At 43.1% G+C, this 23,424-nt stretch overlaps 1 protein-coding gene across 1 annotated transcript in view; it reads right to left on the bottom strand.

The window, feature by feature from the left end:
• Positions 1 to 1,623: 1,623 nt before the first annotated feature.
• snx19b (sorting nexin 19b) overlaps positions 1,624 to 23,424 on the bottom strand; it is a 35,983-nt gene continuing 14,182 nt past the window's right edge. Inside the window, exons 10-12 of the mRNA XM_021582284.3 lie at positions 7,054 to 7,238; positions 6,434 to 6,521; positions 1,624 to 4,453 (exon numbers count right to left, since the gene is read on the bottom strand). Of these exons, the coding sequence (XP_021437959.3) occupies positions 4,330 to 4,453; positions 6,434 to 6,521; positions 7,054 to 7,238 (397 nt within the window). The 3' untranslated portion in view covers positions 1,624 to 4,329. The remainder of the gene's footprint in view (positions 4,454 to 6,433; positions 6,522 to 7,053; positions 7,239 to 23,424) is intronic.

The raw sequence follows: 23,424 nt of genomic DNA, 5'->3' as shown, positions 1-23,424 counted from the left end.
AGGTTTGACTATAGATTTGAAGAGCAAATCCTTATTTTATCGCCATTGGATGATACTTCATGGTCATTTAATGCCATTCTGTAAAAAAAATGTTTGGTATTATACAAGCAAGCAAAGAACTATCGGTTCCAAGGGTCTGTTCTGATTTGAATTATGAGAGGTCTACAGATTTCATCCATTTTCCTTATTGCCATTGGAAGTGAACCATTTGTCTTCAGGGCACAGCGGGGAACCTGGCAAGGCGCTTCGGCAGATTTCTTTTTCTTTTTTCACACTGATCCATAAGAATAGAATTTTGAATAGTTGGATTTTTGGGTTCAAATGAATATGCAAACTTAAACTCTCCTTCTCACAGTGGGCCAGAAAGCTGTGTGTGTGTGTGTGTGTGACTGTGTTGGTTTGCGTTTGTGTGACTGTGTGCATGCACGTGTTTGTTACAGCTATCGTTTTATAAGAGATCACTTGAGAACATGAGTGATGAGGCTGCGAGACTCACACCCTAGGGTGAGTTTCTTTGGATTATTCAGTAAACATATTGGTCTAGTCACAGTGTTCGTGCAATGCTCCCCCAATGTAGTATAATATTAGATTGGGCTTTTAGACTCCAGAGTAGGCCATAAACATCAGAATGTACCACTCCTTTGGAGACAGCAAATCTATACCAAAATATTTGGCTCTCATTGGTTGGTGGTTGTATGCATTTGCTAAGACCAGGGTCATGTAAAGTTGGCTGAAACTGGGAGGGACGACCTGGACTGAAGAGCGTCTGCTAAATCAATTACCTGTAAAGCCACCAAATTTCTATTTCCGTTGAAAAACGTTTTAAAAACTGTTTCAGATGCATGTCCCAATGAACACAGACCAGATTTGCATATTCTAATTCAAATATTCCTTGATAACACTGCTATTTTACGTTTACGTGTTTTGGCAAAGCAGGCCCTGCACAGAATACCATTGTTCCCCGGTCAACCGGTGCTCCCCTCCTTGACTCACCATATGGCTTTGGCTAAAGATGGCGTCATCAGGATCAGGGCATGGACGCCTCGCAGACAGTGTTTTCTCTCTTCACACCTGTGTTAATTTATGGTGTAGCCTCTCGTTTGATCAACACAGAGAGACAAAGGCCAAACAAAGCTCTCAGGTAGAGAGGCGATGACTGTGTTTGATGTTGCAGCTCTGGGCCATTGTTTAAAGAAGATGGATTACCTATGTTCCATTCATGAACACATTCTGGCCCTTCTTAAATGGGGACGTGCTGGCTATACGGCTCTGAGTTATAAACGATTTAGCCAATGAAAAACGCTCAAATCAAAAGAAACTACTGGGCCTTAGCCTCAATGACCTCACTGTTACGGTCTGGAGAAAATGTGTTTGCATTCATGTTCATGTTAATGCTGATGACACTGATGTTAAATGTTGATGACACTAACGCTGAGAAATAGAATGCATTGTTATGTAGTTCTAGTGTATTGTACAGTTGTCATAAACATGCGTGAGCACCTTATAAAGGCTTATCATCTCACAACGATTCAAACTATTGAACAACCATTTTGTGTCAGAGGCAATCTCCTACAAAGAGAAACATAACGTTTAATTAGGCTTATAAGATATAAAAAGCACAAGTACATCAATTTATTTATTTTTTTGCCTCGTTTGATATTGAACAACAAATGGTATACACTTTAGGTCATTTTATTGGTTTTGGAAATGATCAACACCAGCTAATGTAAAACCTTGTGATGGAGTCCAGTTATAACACACTGACAGAGTTACATAGAGTCACATTCAAAGCATTAATATGTACAATTCCACACTCAAAAAGCCTTCACTGGTGTAAACTGAATTGGGATTGTAATGTCAAATCAGACATGTAATTAAGTGATAAATTGTATTTTCTCAATTCCCTCCCCTCAGACCTTCTCCTCCAATGTGTTTTGAGAAGGAGGCAAGGTGATAGGACAAGAGGAATTGAGGAAAGACGATTGAGAACGACATGAGGTGTTGACAAAAGGGAAGTTAGGGAGAAATGGCGAGACTTCAGTGGAATAGCAGCTAGCAGCCATTGCGTGCAGAACCCTTCTGACGAGAAATCAAATAAATGCCTAACAATACCACTTCTGTAAGTTAATTAATCACTGATAACTTGTTTTTATCATGGGGTAAACAAATGATTGTGTCTATAATGGCACCATACAGAGTACATAAGATAATTTGACAAACTTGTTTTTGTTCAGTACTCAAACAACTAGCAAAAAAAGCCACGTAACAAACTGACAGATTTGCAATGTGTTCCATGTGAAAACGGCACTCACAAGTTTGTCAAATTAGTTTTGTGTTGAACATGAACATTTCATGTGACGTGATACATTTGAGGACAGGACAACTGTCTTGCAAAACGCAAGCTACCCCTAATGTTCATCACAAAGGATTCAACAGGAACAGAGGTAACAGCTAGGAACGTGTTCAGGAGGGAATAAACATCACAGTACACAACATTCAGCACATCAGAACACACCTTGTCACTGGGGTTTGCTACTACTTTGTGACACGATGTACAAAAGGCATGTCCACAGACTACATAGTAAAGACAGACGAGACCTCTTCCAGCCATGTTTAAGGCAATTTAAAAGCATTTCCTACAGGTATTAATTCTCTTCGGTACCACTGGTATCCCTGGTCAATCTTTTTGAGCAATACACATTTTCACATTACAAATCGAACAAGCAAGTTAAACACAATCAAATAAATCAATCACGTTAACAAGAATACAGAAATAAAGAATGACTGCAATATTATGTTATTTTAAGACAAAGATGAGAGTGCAACGGATTGTGTAGGACACATTGGACCTCTGACATCAGACGTACGCTACTATGCTGCCTGCATGAGCTTCACCTGGCGTCAGACCTACTGTACACATATAAAGGCAATAATAAGCATCAGTAAGAGTGAGGAATGTCAAACACGGTGAACATCTTGTGTCACGGAATGCCAATGTTGAGAAGTCTTTGTGCCAGTTTCACAGACATAAGTTAGGCGATTGCACACCAGCAAGATCCAAAAATATTTGGGTCATCTCAGATTGTTCTGCCAATTCTCACATAAAAACTTAATTGAGAGGAAGGATGTTTCACATGCTTTTTTGAGGCCCTTTGACCCTATAAGACCCTATGATCTGTGAACAGTATGTGGTACAGACATCTTGGTGTCATTATCCTCCTTATAGTGTGCTCTGAAATATGGAGTATGTCTAGATTTAAAAATAATAATAATCACATTAATTGTTTCAACATTAACAACATTATTATAAATATCTCAAAAGTACCTTTTTTGATTTAGCTTAGACATATTGTCTGGAACAACATGCTCTTAAAACACATCACATTTCCAGAGAGGGCTCTCTGCTACTTTCAAAGAAATTATCAATGATATACATCGAAATGTGCCGTACATTATAGGTCATTAACCAAATCACACCCTCCTGTAGGATTGCACATTCAGAAAATAGCAGAGACCACTGAAAATTGGATGTACTTGTATAGTATATCACTTAAAACCACCATTTCAGGCCCGTGGGAAAAGCGGCCATCAAGAGCTTCAAAGTGCAGTGGCCTTCATCATACAAGTTCAAAACGTGCGAGTGACCACTTTAACAGAAACGTATCAGTGGACCATATCAGTACGAGCCAGGCCTCAGGAGGATCCCAGGAGTAAGGGAGTACAGTATTAATGCAACACAGCACATGTGCTGCTCGGTGTAGAGCCAAGGGGATCAAAAGGAATAGGGGCATATAACAGAGAACACAAAGGCAAGTCATCCCGAAAGGGTAAAGCACGACACAGTAAGCCTAAAGTGGGGGAAGAAATCTAATTGGACTTCTCCAAACCACTAGCGATTCTAGTAAACTTCTAGCTCCAACAGGATGCAGAAAGACCACGAGGGATAACGATGGTGTGAAGTCCATCTGAAATTAGTTTGGTACAAAGCTGGAGGTTTTAGGAAGCAGGAAAAGGGTGGATTTGGGAAGTTTGGTGTGTTGGGCTTTTTGAGATCAGAGAGGTATTCTGATCAAACAGAAAACAGGTGCTGGGTAATCAAAGCTGCTCCGGATGTGTGGCCGATGTTTGAGACCCACAGGCGTCATGGACTAAATCGGAGACAGACCCGGATGTCCTCGGATCCAAAGTTTCAGCGGTGAAGGTGGCGACACATGAATAATGGAATTTATCCAGATGCGCCAGGCTGGACTTTCATCGGGGGCTATTCACTGACACAGTTGATTAAACGTGTGTGTGTGTGTGTGTGCGCGAGTATCTCTCCCACGGCTTTTATGGTGGTAGTTTCTCTGCGTTTTTGGACAGACTTTGCAGCAGGGTTTTCTGAAAGTGCTCCTCAGATGTTTCAGGGACGAGGAACTCGAGGAGAAGGTCCCAGATACAGTAGACCAGGTGTCTGTACAGGGTAAGAGTCACAGGTTAAAGGTCAGGGGTCTTCCAGAAATCTGCTGTCCAACATTTCCTCTCTCCAAAATTATACATAATTTCATTCTGGCAAGTTACAGGTGGACATTTTAAGTTTGTTTAAAATGTTGAAAACTTAATTTGTGGCTAGCGAATTTTACAATGGGTCAAATTACAACCTGATATTTCTGCAATTGTGTTGCAATTTCCCTCATTGCAATTTCCCTCAAAGATATGTTTTTTTCAAGGTTTTACTGCTAACCTACAAAGCATTACATGGGCTTGCTCCTACCTATATTTCTGATTTGGTCCTGCCGTACATACCTACACGTACGCTACGGTCACAAGACGCAGGCCTCCTAATTGTCCCTAGAATTTCTAAGCAAACAGCTGGAGGCAGGGCTTTCTCCTATAGAGCTACATTTTTATGGAATGGTCTGCCTACCCATGTGAGAGACTCGTTCTCAACCTTTAAGTCTTTACTGAAGACTCATCTCTTCAGTGGGTCATATGATTGAGTGTAGTCTGGCCCAGGAGTGTGAAGGTGAACGGAAATCAAATCAAAATCAAATTCAATAATGTTTCAAACACTACAGGGAAAGGCTCTGGAGCAACGAACCGCCCTTGCTGTCTCTGCCTGGCCGGTTCCCCTCTTTCCACTGGGATTCTCTGCCTCTAACCCTATTACAGGGGCTGAGTCACTGGCTTACTGATGGGGCCACAGTGTCTCCTGACCCCTCCTGTCTCAGCCTCCAGTATTTATGCTGCAGTAGTTTATGTGTCCGGGGGCTAGGGTCAGTTTGTTAAATCTGGAGTACTTCTCCTGTCTTATCCGGTGTCCTGTGTGAATTTAAGTATGCTCTCTCTAATTATTTCTTTCTCTCTCTCTCGGAGGAGGACCTGAGCCCTAGGACCATGCCTCAGGACTGCCTGGCATGATGACTCCTTGCTGTCCCCAGTCCACCTGGCCGTGCTGCTGCTCCAGTTTCAACTGTTCTGCCTGTGGCTATGGAATCCTGACCTGTTCACCGGATGTGCTACCTGTCCCAGACCTGCTATTTCCAACTCTCTAGAGACAGCAGGAGTGGTAGAGATACTCTTAATGATTGGCTATGAAAAGCCAACTGACATTTACTCCTGAGGTGCTGACTTGCTGCACCCTCGACAACTACTGTGATTATTATTATTTGACCATGCTGGTCATTTATGAACATTTGAACATCTTGGCCATGTTCTGTTATAATCTCCACCCGGCACAGCCAGAAGAGGACTGGCCAACCCTCATAGACTGGTTCCTCTCTAGGTTTCTTCCTAGGTTTTGGCCTTTCTATGGAGTTTTTCCTAGCCACCGTGCTTTTTTCACCTGCATTGCATGCTGTTTGGGGTTTTAGGCTGGGTTTCTGTACAGCACTTTGAGATATCAGCGGATGTAAAAGGGCTATATAAATACATTTGATTTGATTTGAAGAGGACCAAAACCTCCTACAAGGGTCAACGAACCAAATTAGATCAGCAATGAAATCCTTACAATTGAGACAACTTTCTTGATTCTAACAGCATGTTTCAAACACTACAGGGACTTAGTTTTGTCGTAAATATATTATACTGTACCTTACGCACACACACCTTATTTGAACATTTCAATAAGAAGATTAATTGTGACACATGCTGCTATAATCAAAACTAACGTATCTCAAGAACAAAGGGCTGGCAATGTAGAAATCATCAGCTTTACCCACTGGAAACGTGTCTGGAAAGAGGTATATAATATCAAACACACTAGAAAACTTGGCTGATGCCCACTGATCCAAAACCAGCTCATCACTTGGCTTTAGAACCCTTTATCAACACCTCATGTCATGTTCCTTCATAATCTATTGCAAGACCATGATGTCAGGCTCTTTAAATCATGGCCAGACAGACAGACAGGTAGTGTACGTTACTTTGTGTGTGTGTGTGTGTGTGTGGTCACCTGTTTATGTAAGGGTCCTGCAGAGATTCCAGTGCAGTCTGCCAGCTTAGTTGGTATTTGTCTGAGCCCAGCATATCTGAGAGAAGATCTGTAAACACAGAAGAGTACAAATATAGGACCGTGAGGCCACACAGGACTCAACAGGGATAACCTAAAAACCATAGCTAGTTGGATATAGTAAGACCAGTAGTCCCTGAAATGGCTTCTTAGAAAGATCAATAGTTCGTTGAAATGATTGAATTTACTTTAAATGCCATTGTATTGCACATAAGCAATATCTACGACTGTAATACTGATGAATTGTATGTTTGCAGTGCTAGATAGGAATGAGTGTGTATAGGCCAGGAGTTTTTCCTGATCATGTGCTGTACTGGATTCCAGACCAAAGTTATAACCTGGTTCCTTTTTCATGGTCAGGTCACAAGGTCAGGATAAACTCCTGGGTCATGTTTATTAGTAAAGTTCATGAAAAAAATGTATACAAATAATAATTGGAACGGAAAAAGAAAAATGAGCATTTCTTATTGAACAAGTCCATAATCCCCCGGTTTCAGTCCATTTCCTTCCATTTGGTGCCTAATGAACACGAGCCTGCCTCTTCATTATTAGTGATCCCTTACCTGGCAGTAGTCTCATGAGGCAGTGCAGAGACTGCTGCTTGGTGTCCTCCTTCTGTTGGTGGCTGCGCTCTGGGCGGGGCTGAGCTGGTAGGCTGCCCCCCGGCCACACAGCCTCCTGGAGCACCCGCAGGTAGATCACCCAGTACTGGGTACAGGTCAGGTTAGCCACGCTCACGTCAAGCCACCTGCAAGGGACAGACAACACACACATCAGGGATGTGATCAGGACAACATATTATAGATTGTATCTTTACTGATTTACTGTCTATTCGGAAAGTATTCAGACCCGTTGACTTATTCCACATCCTGTTATTTTACAGTCTTATTCTAAAATTGATTAAAACAATTGTTTCTCCATCAATCTACATACAGTACCCCATAATAACAAAGCAAAAACTTTTTTTAAAAACATTTTCGCAAATGTATTAAAAAATACAACTGAAATATCAAATTTCAGACCCTTTACTCAGTTATATATATATATATGAAAGATGAACAGATCGGTCCTTGATTAAAACCTGCTCCAGAGCACTCAGGACCTCCGACTGGGTTCCTGAGCACAGACTTAAACCCTGAAATAGCTGTGCAGCGACGCTCCCCATCCAACCTGACAAGAGCTTGAAGGAATCTTCGGAGAAGTATGGAGAATATATATTGGGAGTTTTTCCCCATACTTCTCCGCAGATTCCTTCAAGTTCTGTCAGGTTGGATGGGGAGCGTCGCTGCACAGCTATTTCCGGGTTTAAGTCTGTGTTCAGGAACGCAGTCGGAGGTCCTGAGTGCTCTGGAGCAGGTTTTCATCAAGGACGGATCTGTTCATCTTTCCCTCGACCCTGACTAGTCTCCCAGTCCCTGCCGCTGTAAAACATCCCCACAGCATGATGCTGCCACCACACTTCACCGTAGGGATCCCATCTCCACAGAGGAACTCTAGAGCTCTGTCAGTGACCATCGGGTTCTTGTTCACCTCCTTCACCAAGACCCTTCTCCCCCAATTGCTCAGTTTGGCCAGGCGGCCAGCTCTAGGAAGAGTCTTGGTGGTTCCAAACTTCTTCCACTTAAGAATGATGGAGGCCAAGGTGTCCTTGGGGACCTTCAATGCTGCAGACAGTTTTTGGTACCCTTCCCCAGATCTGTGCCCCAACACAATCCTGTCAGGGAGCTCTACGGACGATTCCTTCGATCTCATGGCTTGGTTTTTGCTCTGAAATGCGATGTCAACTGTGGGAGCTTATATAGACAGGTGTGCCTTTCCAAATCATGTCCAATTAATTGAATTTACCACAGGTGGACTCCAGTCAAGTTGCAGAAACATCTCAAGGATGATCAATGGAAACCGGATGCACCTGAGCTACATTGAGTCCCATAGCAAAGGGTCAGAATACTTACGTAAATAAGTATTTTTATGTACAGAAATATCGAAAAACCTGTTTTCTCTTTGTCATTATGGGGTATTGTGTGTAGATTGAAGGAGGGGGAAAACAAGGCTGTAACGTAACAAAATGTGGAAAAAGTCAAAGGGCCTGAATATTTTCTGAAAGCACTGTAGAGCTGTAAAGATAGGAGGTCAGTGTGGGAGTAGGGTAAATGTTCATGAATAGAGGCTGATGGCAGAGAAGCAGAAATTCCTGATGAATCAGGGAATATCACATCAGTAAAATTACCAGGACAACGTAGAAAGTATCACTGAGTATGAATAGAGAATGACGGCAAAAAGTTAGGAATTCCTGATGTAGCAGCAAAAAGCAGCACAGCCCTGCACGCTATACAACAGATATGATACTACTAGATAACAGATCCATGTCTGTCATTCCAGGTAGGCTCAACCAAATGCTCAGCGTATTTGGAAGATTTAAAATACTAGGCTATTTGGACACGAGACGGTATTGCCTTTTTGCTTGGTTCGTGCAGCATGTGCCAAAGCAGCAAGCGGACGTGAGGCAGCCTTGACATTCATCCAGACTGCGCATCTACAAGCATTGACAAGCTAAGATGTACCCGTGGAACTCATTTACGTGGTGAAATACCACCTGGCTGCACAGGTCAAGGCACAGTGCAATCCCGATGTCATCACAGTTCCTTTCGTTGAAACATCAATTTACTTCTGACAAGGTAAACCGTCCACTTCTGACAAGGTAAACCGTCCACTTCTGACAAGGTAAACCGTCCACTTCTGACAAGGTAAACCGTCCACTTCTGACAAGGTTAACCGTCCACTTCTGACAAGGTTAACCGTCCACTTCTGACAAGGTAAACCGTCCACTTCTGACAAGGTAAACCGTCCACTTCTGACAAGGTAAACCGTCCACTTCTGACAAGGTAAACCGTCCACTTCTGACAAGGTAAACCGTCCACTTCTGACAAGGTAAACCGTCCACTTCTGACAAGGTAAACCGGCCACTTCTGACAAGGTAAACCGGCCACTTCTGACAAGGTAAACCGGCCACTTCTGACAAGGTAAACCGGCCACTTCTGACAAGGTAAACCGTCCACTTCTGACAAGGTAAACCGGCCACTTCTGATAAGGTAAACCGGCCACTTCTGACAAGGTAAACCGGCCACTTCTGACAAGGTAAACCGTCCACTTCTGACAAGGTAAACCGTCCACTTCTGACAAGGTAAACCGTCCACTTCTGACAAGGTAAACCGTCCACTTCTGACAAGGTAAACCGTCCACTTCTAAAGGAAGACTTTGTGTATGGCGATACTGTCACATAGTGAGGATATTTAACTCCCAACGAGATTAAAACCCAGACTGACTTACATAATGTAGGCACAGAACGCAACAACCCGCCATCCACATAACGTGCAGAGGTTTTTTGAGCACAAGGTAATGGCCGTACAACGATAACCTTATAGAAATACAGTAGATGGTATTAATCAACTAAACGAAAGCAGACCAAAGAACGTGCCATGCCTGTAAAATGATCGGTGCGTTTCCAGTCATACACACACAGCGAGAGAAGATTTGCTCGTGGTCTCTTGAGTAGGACTTAAGCAAAGAGAGAACACAAATAGTGGTTGTATCCAGACTGTATTCAATTGGATGAGAGACTTGATCACAATCATGTAATAACACTCTGCAGATGTTACATAATACTGTAAAATGCCACTAAAATATGTTCAACAGAATATGTCCTTCAAGGCAAAATGTCATTTATCGTTCATGGCACATTTGATGTTCCTTTAATTGAGTTATTTCATGACAGGATCTTTCGTCCTGTGTTGCCACACACTGTTGAGGGACATGGACGGCCCTTGTTCGTGTTCTTTTCACTACCTTGCACCTTCTCATTGTTAATGTGTTTCATAACAGCGAGGCTGGCCTCCCAAACCAATGACATCCTGACATCTGTGTGGAACCATGATGTGGGACTGTGAGATAATGTTACTATAAAGCCTATGAAGGATTGCCTGCTAAGAACCTCTGGCAAAATTGATGTGAGCAATTATTATAGTTGCACATATGTTGTATGCCTTGGAGGGAGAGTGAAGATAAGTTAATAGGAAAAATACATTCCAATGAGAGACCTTCTGAGTTCAACTAACAAATAACAATGACTAGGAGTTCTGAGAAAATACAAGTTACGTAACACAAGTAATATGGATTCCTTACAAAAATGTGTTGCACATTGAGCTCAATACTTCCTTGACTGAAGAAACTGTCATGTCTCACAGAGCAGCTATGAATTCTGGGAAGTGAACCTTGGCATTTGTTTGCCACGGATCTCCTACTCTTCTGAAGTTAACTCTGCAGTTTTATTTTAGCCCCCTCGGAAGGTGGACAATGATGAGTGTTCTGTTCAACGCCACATACAGTACCGACCGGAGGCAAGCGCATTAGCCTAAATCATGGTCGCTTACGACAACAAAACAGCGGAGGCGAGTCGAAAACACAAAGACGTGGGCACGAGCTGCCAAGGCCAAACAGACTTTCTTTCAGCCAAACATTATTTTTTCCCCTCATTTGGGAAAATCTTTGGACATTGCGGCAGATCCTGCTGAAAGCATTGGGAACCTCCCAAGTCTCCCCAGTCTATAATGTCATGGGAGGGCTGGTCTGGTCTGGTCTGACATGCACGCGGTCGTGGTTTATGTCTTGGGGAAGGAGCAGTCACTCCAGCTCCTCCTACCCAGTCACTGGGGAGATTTATAGCAGCCCGACTGCACTATTTCATCAGGAAACACCGAGGCCCTGGAAACACTCCGAGCGGTGATGTCTTTCACAGTCGGCATCAGAGTAAGTCATGTTCACGTTGAAATAACCTCGCCCTGACTCGGTGCACCTGGTGAAGGTCTCCTGCCATGAGTAACCATGCAGGGAAACCAACCGAATAAGTAAGTCTACACAGTGGGCGATGTTGTCTCTGGAAAAGATTGTGCATCTTGCTATATCGATGAACGGCACCCAATTCCCACCACCACATACTTTCTAAATATGTAATACAATACAGTACTTATTACAGTATCATTGATGAAAATGATGCAACACAAAGTGCAATAGCTAACCAGCCACTCAACATCGGCGTCGGTGGATGGAATGCAGGCCTCTCTGGGATAACAAGAAGACAAAAGCTGCACTGGTCCAGACAAACCATTTAAGGGCTGACGTTGGACCACAGCTAATGTAAGGAGATGGAACTAAAAAAGCGAGTTGTTCGGAATCAACAGTAGTACATTTTATTCCTACTGCTGACCCGTCGGGCCGTTTATGAAGTGCAGTCCATTTTGACTGGCGGCGGCTTTGACAGGGACACGCAGCATTAGCAGAGAATACATTTCTCCACCTCAGGAAGAATGGGAAAAAAGGGGGTTACTAAAGCTCTCCCATAGCCAGCCATGTTTAAACAATCCCGTTTCAAATTCTAATAGGTGCCTTGATTTCTTCTGACACTGCAAAAACATCAACGTGACAACTATATTTATTTTGAAGTGCCTAATTGACATGTGAAATTTGCTGGGAAAAATTGACACAGCCCACGACGTGGTGTTGTGTCGGGTGGGCAATGGAAAAGGGAGTGAGAAAGACAGTTAATTCATCGTCTGTGACAGACAGAGACCGACCCTGATGCACATGCTGGGAGGAACCCTTTAACATCAGCAGATTTGGAGCATATTGGCTCTGCTAGTTGATTGTCATTTCTCCTCACTGGAGCCCTTGTTGGAACTCGCTAGCTGTTCGAAGTGAGATGATAGAAGTAGTGGACCACTCTCTCACCTTCATGTAATACCTTGACACACACAGGGTTAATGAAAAAAATGAATGGAAAAGCATCTCCTTGGCTTTTTTTTTTACGTAGACCAGGGGTGTCAAACTCATTCCGTGGAGGACCTAGTGTCTGTGTGTTTTTGGTTTTTCCTTTCAATTAAGACATGGACAACCAGGTGAGAGGATTTCTATACTAATTTGTGACCTTAATTCATTGATCGAGTACAAGGGAGGAGCGAAAACCTGCAGACACTTAGCCCTCCGTGGAATGAGTTTGACACGTGACGTAGACGATTATCTTATCAAAATGAGGACTTTAGGATTGAGAAGTCCATCATGAAGAAGGCCCTATAGCACTTGAGAATGAAGAACCTGTGCTTTATTGTTAGGGATATTCTGCCATGGCAGTGGGATGCGAGCCTGTCAAACCAGTTTAAAACGCGAGGCCTGTCTGGGTTCAGACTAACACTCATTCCATGTGATCTGTGTAAAACCATCCGGTGCCAATCACATAAACTGTAGTTGTTATTCTAAAGTCTTGGGTGAAAATAGCACAAGGACTTGGGACTCGGCAGCCAATAGTAAAAACACTTTTTCAAACAATAATGTGGAGGAAGACATGAAAGTGTTTTTATAGAGCTCAAACAAAATGGGGAAAATAAAATTACTACTTTCTCTAACGTCGGACTCCAGCACAGCTGAACTAGCAGACATTGCGTACTAATTTAGAAATAGCCGCTGGATTAAAAAACACATTCAAATCCTGCATCACACTTCAGTTTAAATTACAACAACGCTTAACAATCGGCTAGATGACCTAAGAAAAATATGATGCATTTCCACTTCACTCACGACTCAAAATTGCATTGAGTTAATTACCAGAATCAAAACATCGAACAAAAATCAGAATGATGGATTTTAAGCATGTCCAGGGTGCAGGTGTTAGTGAATGCAGGTGTACTGTGTGTGCACTGGGTAATTAAACAAAAAAAGGCCATCGTCCATCCATCCATCCAACTGCTAGCTGAATTCCCACAATGCTGTTGCCAAACAGAGCAAGATGCCAAGGCAGCCAAAGAGCTGAATTCCATCAATCTATTTAGCTAGCAGAATAATCAAACTGGGAATGGAGGTCTGTAGCCAGCCTTTAAACAACTCATTACATGTTAACAGACTGTTCCACAAACCCAGAGGCACACTGGACTGAGACAAAGTGTTCCTCCTCAGTGCAACGTGTCTGCTTTAGCTCACAGTTATCATTTGCATCAACAATAGTAAAGCCCATGTCATACACAACAAGAGCATTTTACTCCTCAAACACCTAATACAAGGTCCAGGGAAAGATTCCAAGGGTCTTAAAGGGATACTTCAAGATTTTGGCAACAATCTACTTCCCCAGAGTCAGAGGAACTCGTGGATGCCATTTTCATGTGTCTGCGTGCAGTTTGAAGGAAGTTGTTAACTAGCTTTAGCTCAATGACTGGAAGTCCATGGGTATCTGCTAGCATGTTAGTAGATACCCTTAGACTTCCAGTCACTGTGCTAACGTTAGTTTGTACTGGACACAGACATAAAAATAGTATACACGAGTTCATCTGACTCTGGGGAAGTGCCAAAATCCCGAAGTATCCCTTTAATGGAGGACTCGTTTGTTTGTAAAAAAACGAAACAACACAACCACACGGACGTAATAAAGAGTGAAAGACAAACAAATAAACAAGTATTTACAGTACGGCTGGTAATACGAGAGCGCCGTCTTTATCCGCCGGCTACATCCCCAAAGTGGCTCCAGATGGGCTGTGCTGCAAAAACTCGCTAGCCTTATAATGAACAAACATGGCCTTTAGCTACAGACCAACAACACTGGCTGGAGAGGGGGACAGCTGGGGATTATTTCTGACCAAAGAGACCACCATATCGTACAACAACAAAATGCATGCTACTCCTCAGTCCAAAGACAATAGAAAATGGTATGGCTAGGCCACCGCTAACTGCTGATCACCTGAAACACAAAGCCATTCTCCATGTATCAGAGCACTAATGACACATCCACAAAACGTCTATTTGGAACTTTAACCATAAGCAAAAAGAAACAACTTAGGAGCTTGAGTTGGGATAAAAGGGAACAGAAATGTCTTCCGACAGACGGATGTCATCTCATCTGCGTGACGCCTTTCTTCCAACAGCGGTAAAAGCACCTCTACTTCAGTCAGAGGCGCTGCGGCTGCATCTCGACCCTGATAACATCTCTGCACATCGATGTGAAGCCAAGAAATTGTGTACTCTGGGTCTCAATTAGTCTCAGCCCTCAAGGCCAAGTGCTACATCAGAAGTTTGTGTAAAGTACAAGAGGAGAGATCTCTGGCTTAAATCAAAGCCAAGCCAGAGTTTACATCTCCGAAAGAGGAGAACATTGGGCAGATGGCCTGAGCAATAAGGCGCATCATCGAGGGGCTCTTGAGAGGTCTGTCTCTGTCTGACAATTCCTGTTGGATGTCTGCTAGAGGAAACTCGACTGTCTATATGTCCAGAAGAGGGGGGGTTTAAGGCTGATAGTTCTGTGTGATGAGGGGTGTGGGGGACAGGGGCATAATTTTCAACTTATAAACAGTCAGGATGTTGCCCCCCCCACCATAAAAAAGCTGTGGCCTCTTCACTTGAGAGCTCACAGGGAAGAGCACATATTTTTTTCTTATGACCCAACATCTTGACTGTCCATAAATTGGAAAGGACTTACGGGAAGTCTGCCGCTGTATGACTCATGTTAATTACAGGCCCAGCAGAACCTCATAAGGAATAGAGGTTGGGGGGCTGACAAATAATGACACAGCAGAGTGGGGGCTATTCAGTGGCAGTGCTGGGGCATCATTATGAAGAGCTTTAGCACTGCAGGCATACTATAGACATGCACTACTTGGCTCACTGCAGCTCCCACTAAAAGGGGCTTTAGGGGGCAATGTTATAATTCTCCTCTGGATCTGACAATGCCTTGGAGGGAGACTCATGAGACTGTTAAAAACCAGGGGTGGATATTGTGTGTGAAGTCCTGTGAACACGTGTGGTTGCACATAGGCCTACCAGCACAGTGTGATCATCAGAGGGAGACTGATAGCTTGGTGAACACCTCAAATAACCCCTAATGACCTCAACAGAACACACTATGTTGTGCTTCTACATTGGCCTATTAGGCAAGCTTAACAAATTGCGTTCAATCTGAATCTGTAGTAGAGACATGGAGAGCATTTCATTAAAACTCACACGATGCAATCCAAAATCCCTTAACAATCTCCCTCTGTTCTTTGCACACAAATGGCCAAGAGAGGTAAAAATACTAAATGAATAAGAAAAAGGATGGTAGAACAACATGTTAACAAAGATTCAGAAGCCTTTTGCGAAATATTTTCATTACAGAACCATAGACTATCAAGGGTTAACTATAAGGTGATAGCTCGAGCTATTAAAATGCCATAGTTATCTTGTTGCCAGAGAGTTCTTTAAGTTTCTTAAATTCATTATAATGGCAGTCTCCTCTGTGATTGTTCATGGAATGCATTCAATACACTTCCAGTGTTGATATTACAGCACAAAGTGCTTGGTAAACATAACCACGTGGCAGACTTGAGCTGTGCTTACCGTAACCACCTCCAAGAGTGGGAAGTCATTTGGATGGGACAAAATAAGCAGTCGGTGTTAGTAAAAGAGTTAGTAAAAGCCCCACTCTATACAGCCGACTTCCTGGTAAGAATGGAGGAGTGTGATCATCTGGGGTGCATTTCTCTTCAAATAGATCCATCTCCACTGTGGTCTTTATTCTGAAAACCTTGTATGGTGTCTGGTGTCCTAATCATTCTGGCATGCCTGGGTAAGTGAGGAGAGCGCTGCATCAGAGAACTAGTGCTTACCAGACCTGGGTTCAAAAAGTATTTGAAATATTTTGAATACTTGTGTTTGCTTGAGCCTGCCTGGAATGTGTCAGATGGGTGGGGTTTGCACTCTTAGAACTATTTCAGTGGTCCCATTCCACCAGGCGAGCTCAATCAAGCACAGCTTAAGTATTGGAAAGATTTCAAGTACTATTTTTTAAACCCAGGTCTTGTGCTAACATCTTCCGTTGAAACCTCTGTTGAGCCAATTAGCATCCAAAAGGTGTCTGGCAGACTGAGGCCTCCAGGCAGCCTTCAGACTCCAGGCGGATCGTGAGCCAGAAAGGCCAGCAGTAGCAGGAGCAGCACAGTATAGTAAAGTATTACCTAGTTCTCCTCTGGCCTCCACAGGCATTTGATGTGTCTGTTTCCACTGAGGCGCAGGCTGGCCTAGCCTAACCAGGTATGGTCTGGCATCATCAGATCACCGTCTACATCCACCATCTACCCCATCCGTGCTATGTCGGTGTATGTGTGTGTGCACGTTTGACTATACTTGTGAGGACCAGAAGACCTCACAAGAAAAGTAAACCAACTCAAATTCAGAGAAGTGAGGAAATTTTGCTGTCCTCCCTTGTACAAATACAATTTCGGGGTTCGGTTATGGTTACGATTAGGATTAGGGGTTTGTGGTTAGGTTCAGAATTTGTGTTAGGTAAATAGGATTTTGAATGGGGATCAATTGTTGGTCCTCACAAATAGAGTAAGACATATCTCTGTGTGTGTGCATCTGCGTGTGTCTTGTGTGTGTCAGGGGCTGTTTTTATTGGGAGTGTCGTGGCACCGCATTTCATCGGCTGGTCAATACACTGACATCTAACGTTACCGACCGTGTGTGGCTGGGGCAGGTTTTCAGAAAGGCTGATTTCACAGTCTAGTGCATCGCGCCAGGGACAATTTGAGGCTGTGTCTCTCCAACATCCATCTCAAAGTGCCCTTTTCCTGCTAATAGTCTCTCAGACTGAAGATCATATCCCCCTTTGATTCACTTGCGCATAGGGCAGACTCTATACCAACGATTGTGGTCTGGAGGACTACGGCATTTTAGCTACCATGAAAACCACCAGAATAATTATCTCATTACAGACTATCTAAAAGATACTCAATTACAGGAAATGGGATAAAGCTGAGAAAGATTGGATACTGAAATGCCGTGGAAAGCAAAGAAAGTATAAGGAAAATGTTATACACCTAACATTCCAATAGGATTTGGGTACTGGCTTGACACCCAACATAGCTCATAGAAGTCAGAAAGAGTATTTGCATGCCTGTCGCATACCTGTCGCATGAGTTACTTTGCCAATAGCTTGTTTCAATTCATCGTTGTCATTCGCAAACCCTTCACTGCCATACATATTAGTAAAGGAGAGTGATTGAATATATGCAGCCTATGAGACAGTTATAGAAGACGTAGTAGCAGACCAGTCAGTCTGGGTGAAATACACGTCTCTCCCATGAGAAATGAGAGGAGGAACCTGCCAGACAGTATTCCTCTCTGTTAGTAATTACTTGTGGGTTGGGGCTTGCCAGGACAGAGCAATTTACGGCAGCAGGTGACATGTCATCCTGAAAAGAAAATCACCCAGCAGAATTTCCTTGTGGTCGGAGCGGCACACGACGAGAAGAATACCAGGAACCATGAGCGACCGCCAGCCCAAGATAAGCACGGACCGAGAGAGGGTGATGGAGAGGAGCTGTACTCGCCAAGATCCCATCCTTACGAAAAAAGATTGCTGTCAAAGTGGATTGGAGTCAGAGTGCAGTATCACTGCAGTACGTGTCAGTATAACTGCAGTTAAGAGTCCAGTGTAAATGCAGTATGCTGCATCTACAATACCACAGACCAACTTTGGGAAACACTGGTATAACCTACTAGAGTAATCCAACATTTCAATACACATGGCTCTCTTTAACTGAGCTTTAACTAACACATGGTTGTACCTTGCTCGTACTAACTAGCCTACAGTCTAATTTGACTTTGGAACTCAGATGCTACACATAATAAATTATTCAATACAAAGAAATACCAGTGAAGGCAATTACAATCAGAGCCCAATCAAAATAACTTTAACTGTTGAATTAATTAGTTTCAATTCCTTAGTTTAAGAGAATATAAATTGAATGCTTGGCCAGGAATCAGTCATAAAAACGGATGGCCAGTCAGGCTAGTATAGGCATAAAAGATTGTCAAGTTGTGCCTGCAACTATTCATGTTGTTGACGCTGGGCTGTATTGCTTTGGCTGAAGACTACCATTTTTGGTCAAAGGAACATTGATCCGTTTGAACTAAAATTACCCAACAACTTTATGAGCCCGAGTCACTGCAGAACTATGCCTTTGGTTTGTGGTCACAGAGCACGCCGTCCCCATGCAGCTCAGGTGGAATAAAAAGGATAGTGTGAACAGAGGCATTAGTCTACCGCTGACTTCACGTCACTGACAAGTGTGTTTATCGCTTATCAGGGCTAATTTTACCCAGCCTCAGATCGTGTTGCTGGTTGTGCACTTTTCAGGAAACAAACAATATAGGTCCCCTGGACCTAGCCACTGTCCCAAACCGCTAACTTTCGTACTTTTAAACCAAAACCCAACAGGAAGTCAATATGTCTGATATAAGCATGTTTTAAATTGCAAGTATCCTACAGACACAGCTAGCTGACTGAACTAGGGGGAGTACAGCATAGAACAATGTATTTCATAACGTTTGCTTCGGCAGGGGGGAATAAAACTCACCAAGACTTGATCCTTGCCTGGCAGATCACTAGAACCCATACAGGGTGTCCGGACACCTTCCGCCAGCCAAGCTGTTAAGTGGTGGTGGGTAACGATGGAACCAATGCAGCCTGGTCCAAACCTGATTGCAACATGGTCACGAGGAACCTTCCCTCCATCAATGGACTTTCCATTGGGTACAAGTTCAACACTGATATTGCTCATTGTCTTTGTCTCGGACAGCATGATCACACTGTTGAAGAGGGTGCCGTGTCAGAACAGACTGTTGGGGATGTCACACCTCCTCAACGGAACAACGAGTGATAAGGTTACATAAACAGGGCTCTTTTCCATTCCTGCTCTGCCAAATCTGCTGGAAACCAATGGCCTGACCACCAGTGTAGTGGACTCAAACAAAAGTTGGGCGCCTGCAATGGGGTCTTCCTCCACCCCTCCTTCACTGCTGGGTGAACGACTCATAACTCAGAGTATGAAGCACAGGAAGACCCTCTGTGCAATGAAACTAACCAGCACCACTGTTAGAAACCACCACCTTTGAAGGATGCTTATTTTGGGGCCAATTATTTAGGCTGAACAGCTGAACTCGCCCTGGCTGTCAATGAAAAGCATTCACCATTAAAAAACAACAAGGCCTCACACTTAACTCTGGATAAAAAAATAAAAAAATCAGCTTTGACACCTCCCCAAAAAGACAGCTAATGAAGTTGAGAGAAATAAAAAGTTAATACGGGGACAAGGCGGAATCCATAACAGGACACCAACAGAAAAACATTGCCTTGAAACAGCTGGTGTTTTTTTAGGTGCTAAATAAAAAATAATTCAAGCAAACTATTGGGTAACAGTAATACACATCTGTAACATTTTGGGCCTGTCCACCAGTATACTGGCAGGACCCATCATTCCATCTTTCCCCCTCCGAAAATGGATGTCGGCTGTGGAATTGGCGGGAAGCCTCTTGTACACTACAGTGCAAATTACCCATTTGACATGGCAAAACATGTCACCGCACGGATCTGCTCCACACATGACAGCAGAGCTGGAGAGCCGGGCTGTACAAGCTGTGGTCAGACTGGTCCTCAACTGGGTTAAATATGTAAAACGTACAGTAGAGTTGTTTGCCACCTCACCTCCACCACGAGCAAGTGCACCATTCAACATCCTGAGAAAGAAGGTCGTGTGGTGATGGAGTCGTAGGGTATTTCAGGTGCCACTCCAGCAGGGAACACCTGTACTTTGTCTATTCTGTCAAGGGTCATACTTGGCTTGCTGTCGATTCATTACCCAAATATGAAGTATTTTCTGGACTTGGGGAGCAAAATGTCCCACACTGGAATATGTTATCAACTGTGCTCAGCTGAGGCAAAAGGTTGCACCGAAGTTAAGCTACTTCATTCAACTTGACTACTGGGAGGTTTCAATCATCACTTCATTTATCACCGTTATGTCATGCCAGTAAGACTGACATTGGATGCTAGAACAACAGTCCAGTACTATATAGGCATACCCCTGTCTCAAACTACAGGTGTCAGAAGTGGGATCCAAAATGACCAAAAATAGGAAACTATCATTCTATTGAACTGATAATAAGACAGGGGCTAAAGGGTGAAAATGAAAGAGAATGGGAAAACGGTACAGGCGATGTGATACAAAACAGTGGAGAAGGACACAGACACCTCTTTCTCAACACCTCTTCTCACTTTGGAAATGCATCTGGACACATTTGAGAGCCATGTCGTGCAAAACAGATCTCAGATTCCCTTGGCTTAAGATGGTCCCTTAAGTACACTGATGGCTGAAGGATACTGCACATAACAAAACAAGAATATAATCACCCTGTGGGACCACCTTATGGGGAAATGTGGCATATTTAACACTTACGACGTTACCCACTGTTCAGAAACCAGACAGATTGAAAGGACTGTTTGTGTGAAGTTCATATCTGTGTATATGAAATTGTTGTCATTCACAAAGCCTAAAGATCATTTTGCTGCTGTACCCTGTGAGGCTACACTATATATATAATGTCACTGAGAAGATGATTTAATCCAAAGAGAGTTACAAAACAGTGCATAAATTGAGTATGTGTGTATGTGATCCCTGCAGGAACTTAACCCATGACCTTGGTGTTGCTAGCACCACACTCCTACCAAATGTACCGGACAGTATATGAGGCATATTGTTCAATGCTATAAGATTGTCAGTCATTCCTTCGATGCCGTTCCTCTGAAGATTGTGCTTGCTTCATGTACAGACAAAAAGACACAAATCTGGCCTCGAGTGGATTTTCCAGACTTCTGTCTAAGGGTGAATATTTTCATCTTAGATTGTCCCAGTTTCCAGTCTATAAAATTATGCATCTCCCTAACCAATGCCTTGGACCCCATTTACGAGAGCATGTCTCCAGCCAAATTCATCACACAGACGTTGTGTGTTGGAGGCCGGGCTCCAGCCACTCGCGGTTCTTGATTAAAGCAGAGCAGACATGCAAGCGGTGCCGGTGACAGTCATGGACCGGGTTTCCATAGCCTGCATCTCCTTTGCATTTTACTAAAAGCTTATGTCATATTAAATAGGTTAAGCGCTGGTTTCTTGGCGTTTCAATTTTGTAACTGTAAGTAAACAACTCAAAAACTCTGAAGTCATCGATGCACTGCACTGAGAAGTACTGCGAACCTTTAATCAAATTCGGTAGTGTCTCGAAAACCTGAACAGATAGACAGTACAGTCAACAGTAGCCAAAGCTATATGCCTAGTAACTGTTTAGCCTAGCTAACCTTTCCCTTGTTAGAGAATTTAAAGAGTGAAAGAATTAAAACGTGTTTTCCTCTACTGCTATCTCCAGAGGCTCTTAGGCCTGTCTGTTAGGGTATAGCTAGCATAGCTGAGCAACATGTAAAAAGATGAGAGGACTAGTCACCAGTGAGAACGGTCTCTGCTGACAGACTGATGCTTTAAATAGCTCGGACCAACAACACAGGGGCCACTAATACAGGGCCCTCTGTCTTTAGGGAGGGTTAGGTGATTTAGATCACACAAACCCGAGAACATTGTATGCATGTTGAGTTTACTGCCACAGGGTCAGCTATACCCGTCTATGACCGAACCTCTGTGACGTTGTTGCTGAAGGCATTCTCAGAGAAGGGAAGCCAACCAGAGGTACCTTGACGACACCAGAAGTACCTCTCTTTCCATTCAAGAAAATAAGTTTAATGAGCCTAAACTCAAAATGTCAACCTCAAAACTACCTTCTCAAAAAAGCAACATTCATTACATTAATCAAAATCCTTCTATTAATCTTAAAGAGAAACACAGTTTTTCCTCATAGAATTAGAATGAAGACTAGGAAGCTTCGACTTCATGAACAGGATTGGTCTTGCACATGGCCAATCACATCCCAGTCTGGCTGAGGCTCAGCTCACACATCAAGGCCCAGGGGCCCCTGTGATACGATACTTTCCGATGCTCCTGTTGAAACGGAAACCCTCGTAAAAGTCGTCAGAGCGGCAAGAGTCAGAGGAGAAAATCTCATTAGGAAAACAAGTTAGCCTAAGCATTATCACAGCATCACCGATATTTATTTTGAATGAAACTAGGTCAAGCGTTTATACACCATCCAGTATGCTTAATCTCAGAGTAGAAGTGTTAGTGCTGATATAGGATCAGTTTAGCCTTTTTGATCAGAATTAATATTTTACCTTTATTTAACTAGGCAAGTCAGTTAAGAACAAATTCTTATTTTCAATGAAGGCCTAGGAATAACTGCCTGTTCAGGGGCAGAATGACAGATTTGTACCTTGTCAGCTCGGGGGTTTGAACTTGCAACCTTCCGGTTACTAGTCCAACGCTCTAAACACTAGGCTACCCTGCCGCCACAGAATGAATATGATTATATGGATGGGGGGGGGGGGGGGGGGGGGGGAGACCTGATCCTAGATCAGCTCTGCTACTCTGAGACACTTTGTGAATACAGGTAGAGTTCTCCAAACTGCTTCTAATACACAAGGACTCCAGAAATAAATGTTGTCAATTAAGATGAAATGCATTATCAAGATACTATCATTAGGGTCTATCAAGCTTTAGGATAACTTGGTAGGCCTACTGATCATAGCAGAGAAGAACCTACTGCTTCAAAATCAGTTTTCCCACAAAGAAATGGAAACAGAAGCAACTAATTGCATAACATAGGCCTACTGTAGGTACAGAGGCACTGTGGAAAGTTATAGAACAGCAGGTTGAGGAAACTTGGAAATAATAGATTTTCAAAGTGATTAATACAGTGGGGCAAAAAAGTATTTAGTCAGCCACCAATTGTGCAAGTTCTCCCACTTAAAAAAATGAGAGAGGCCTGTAATTTTCATCATAGGAAATCCAGAAAAATCACATTGTAGGATTTTTTATGAATTTATTTGCAAATTGTGGTGGAAAATAAGTATTTGGTCAATAACAAAAGTTTATCTCAATACTTTGTTATATACCCTTTGTTGGCAATGACAGAGGTCAAATGTT

Source organism: Oncorhynchus mykiss, chromosome 24 (genome assembly GCF_057628025.1).
Source record: "Oncorhynchus mykiss isolate SJ-2025 chromosome 24, ASM5762802v1, whole genome shotgun sequence".
NCBI lineage: Eukaryota > Metazoa > Chordata > Actinopteri > Salmoniformes > Salmonidae > Oncorhynchus > Oncorhynchus mykiss.
Note: the sequence above shows the minus strand (reverse complement) of the source record. Positions and strands in the feature narration are given on the sequence as shown.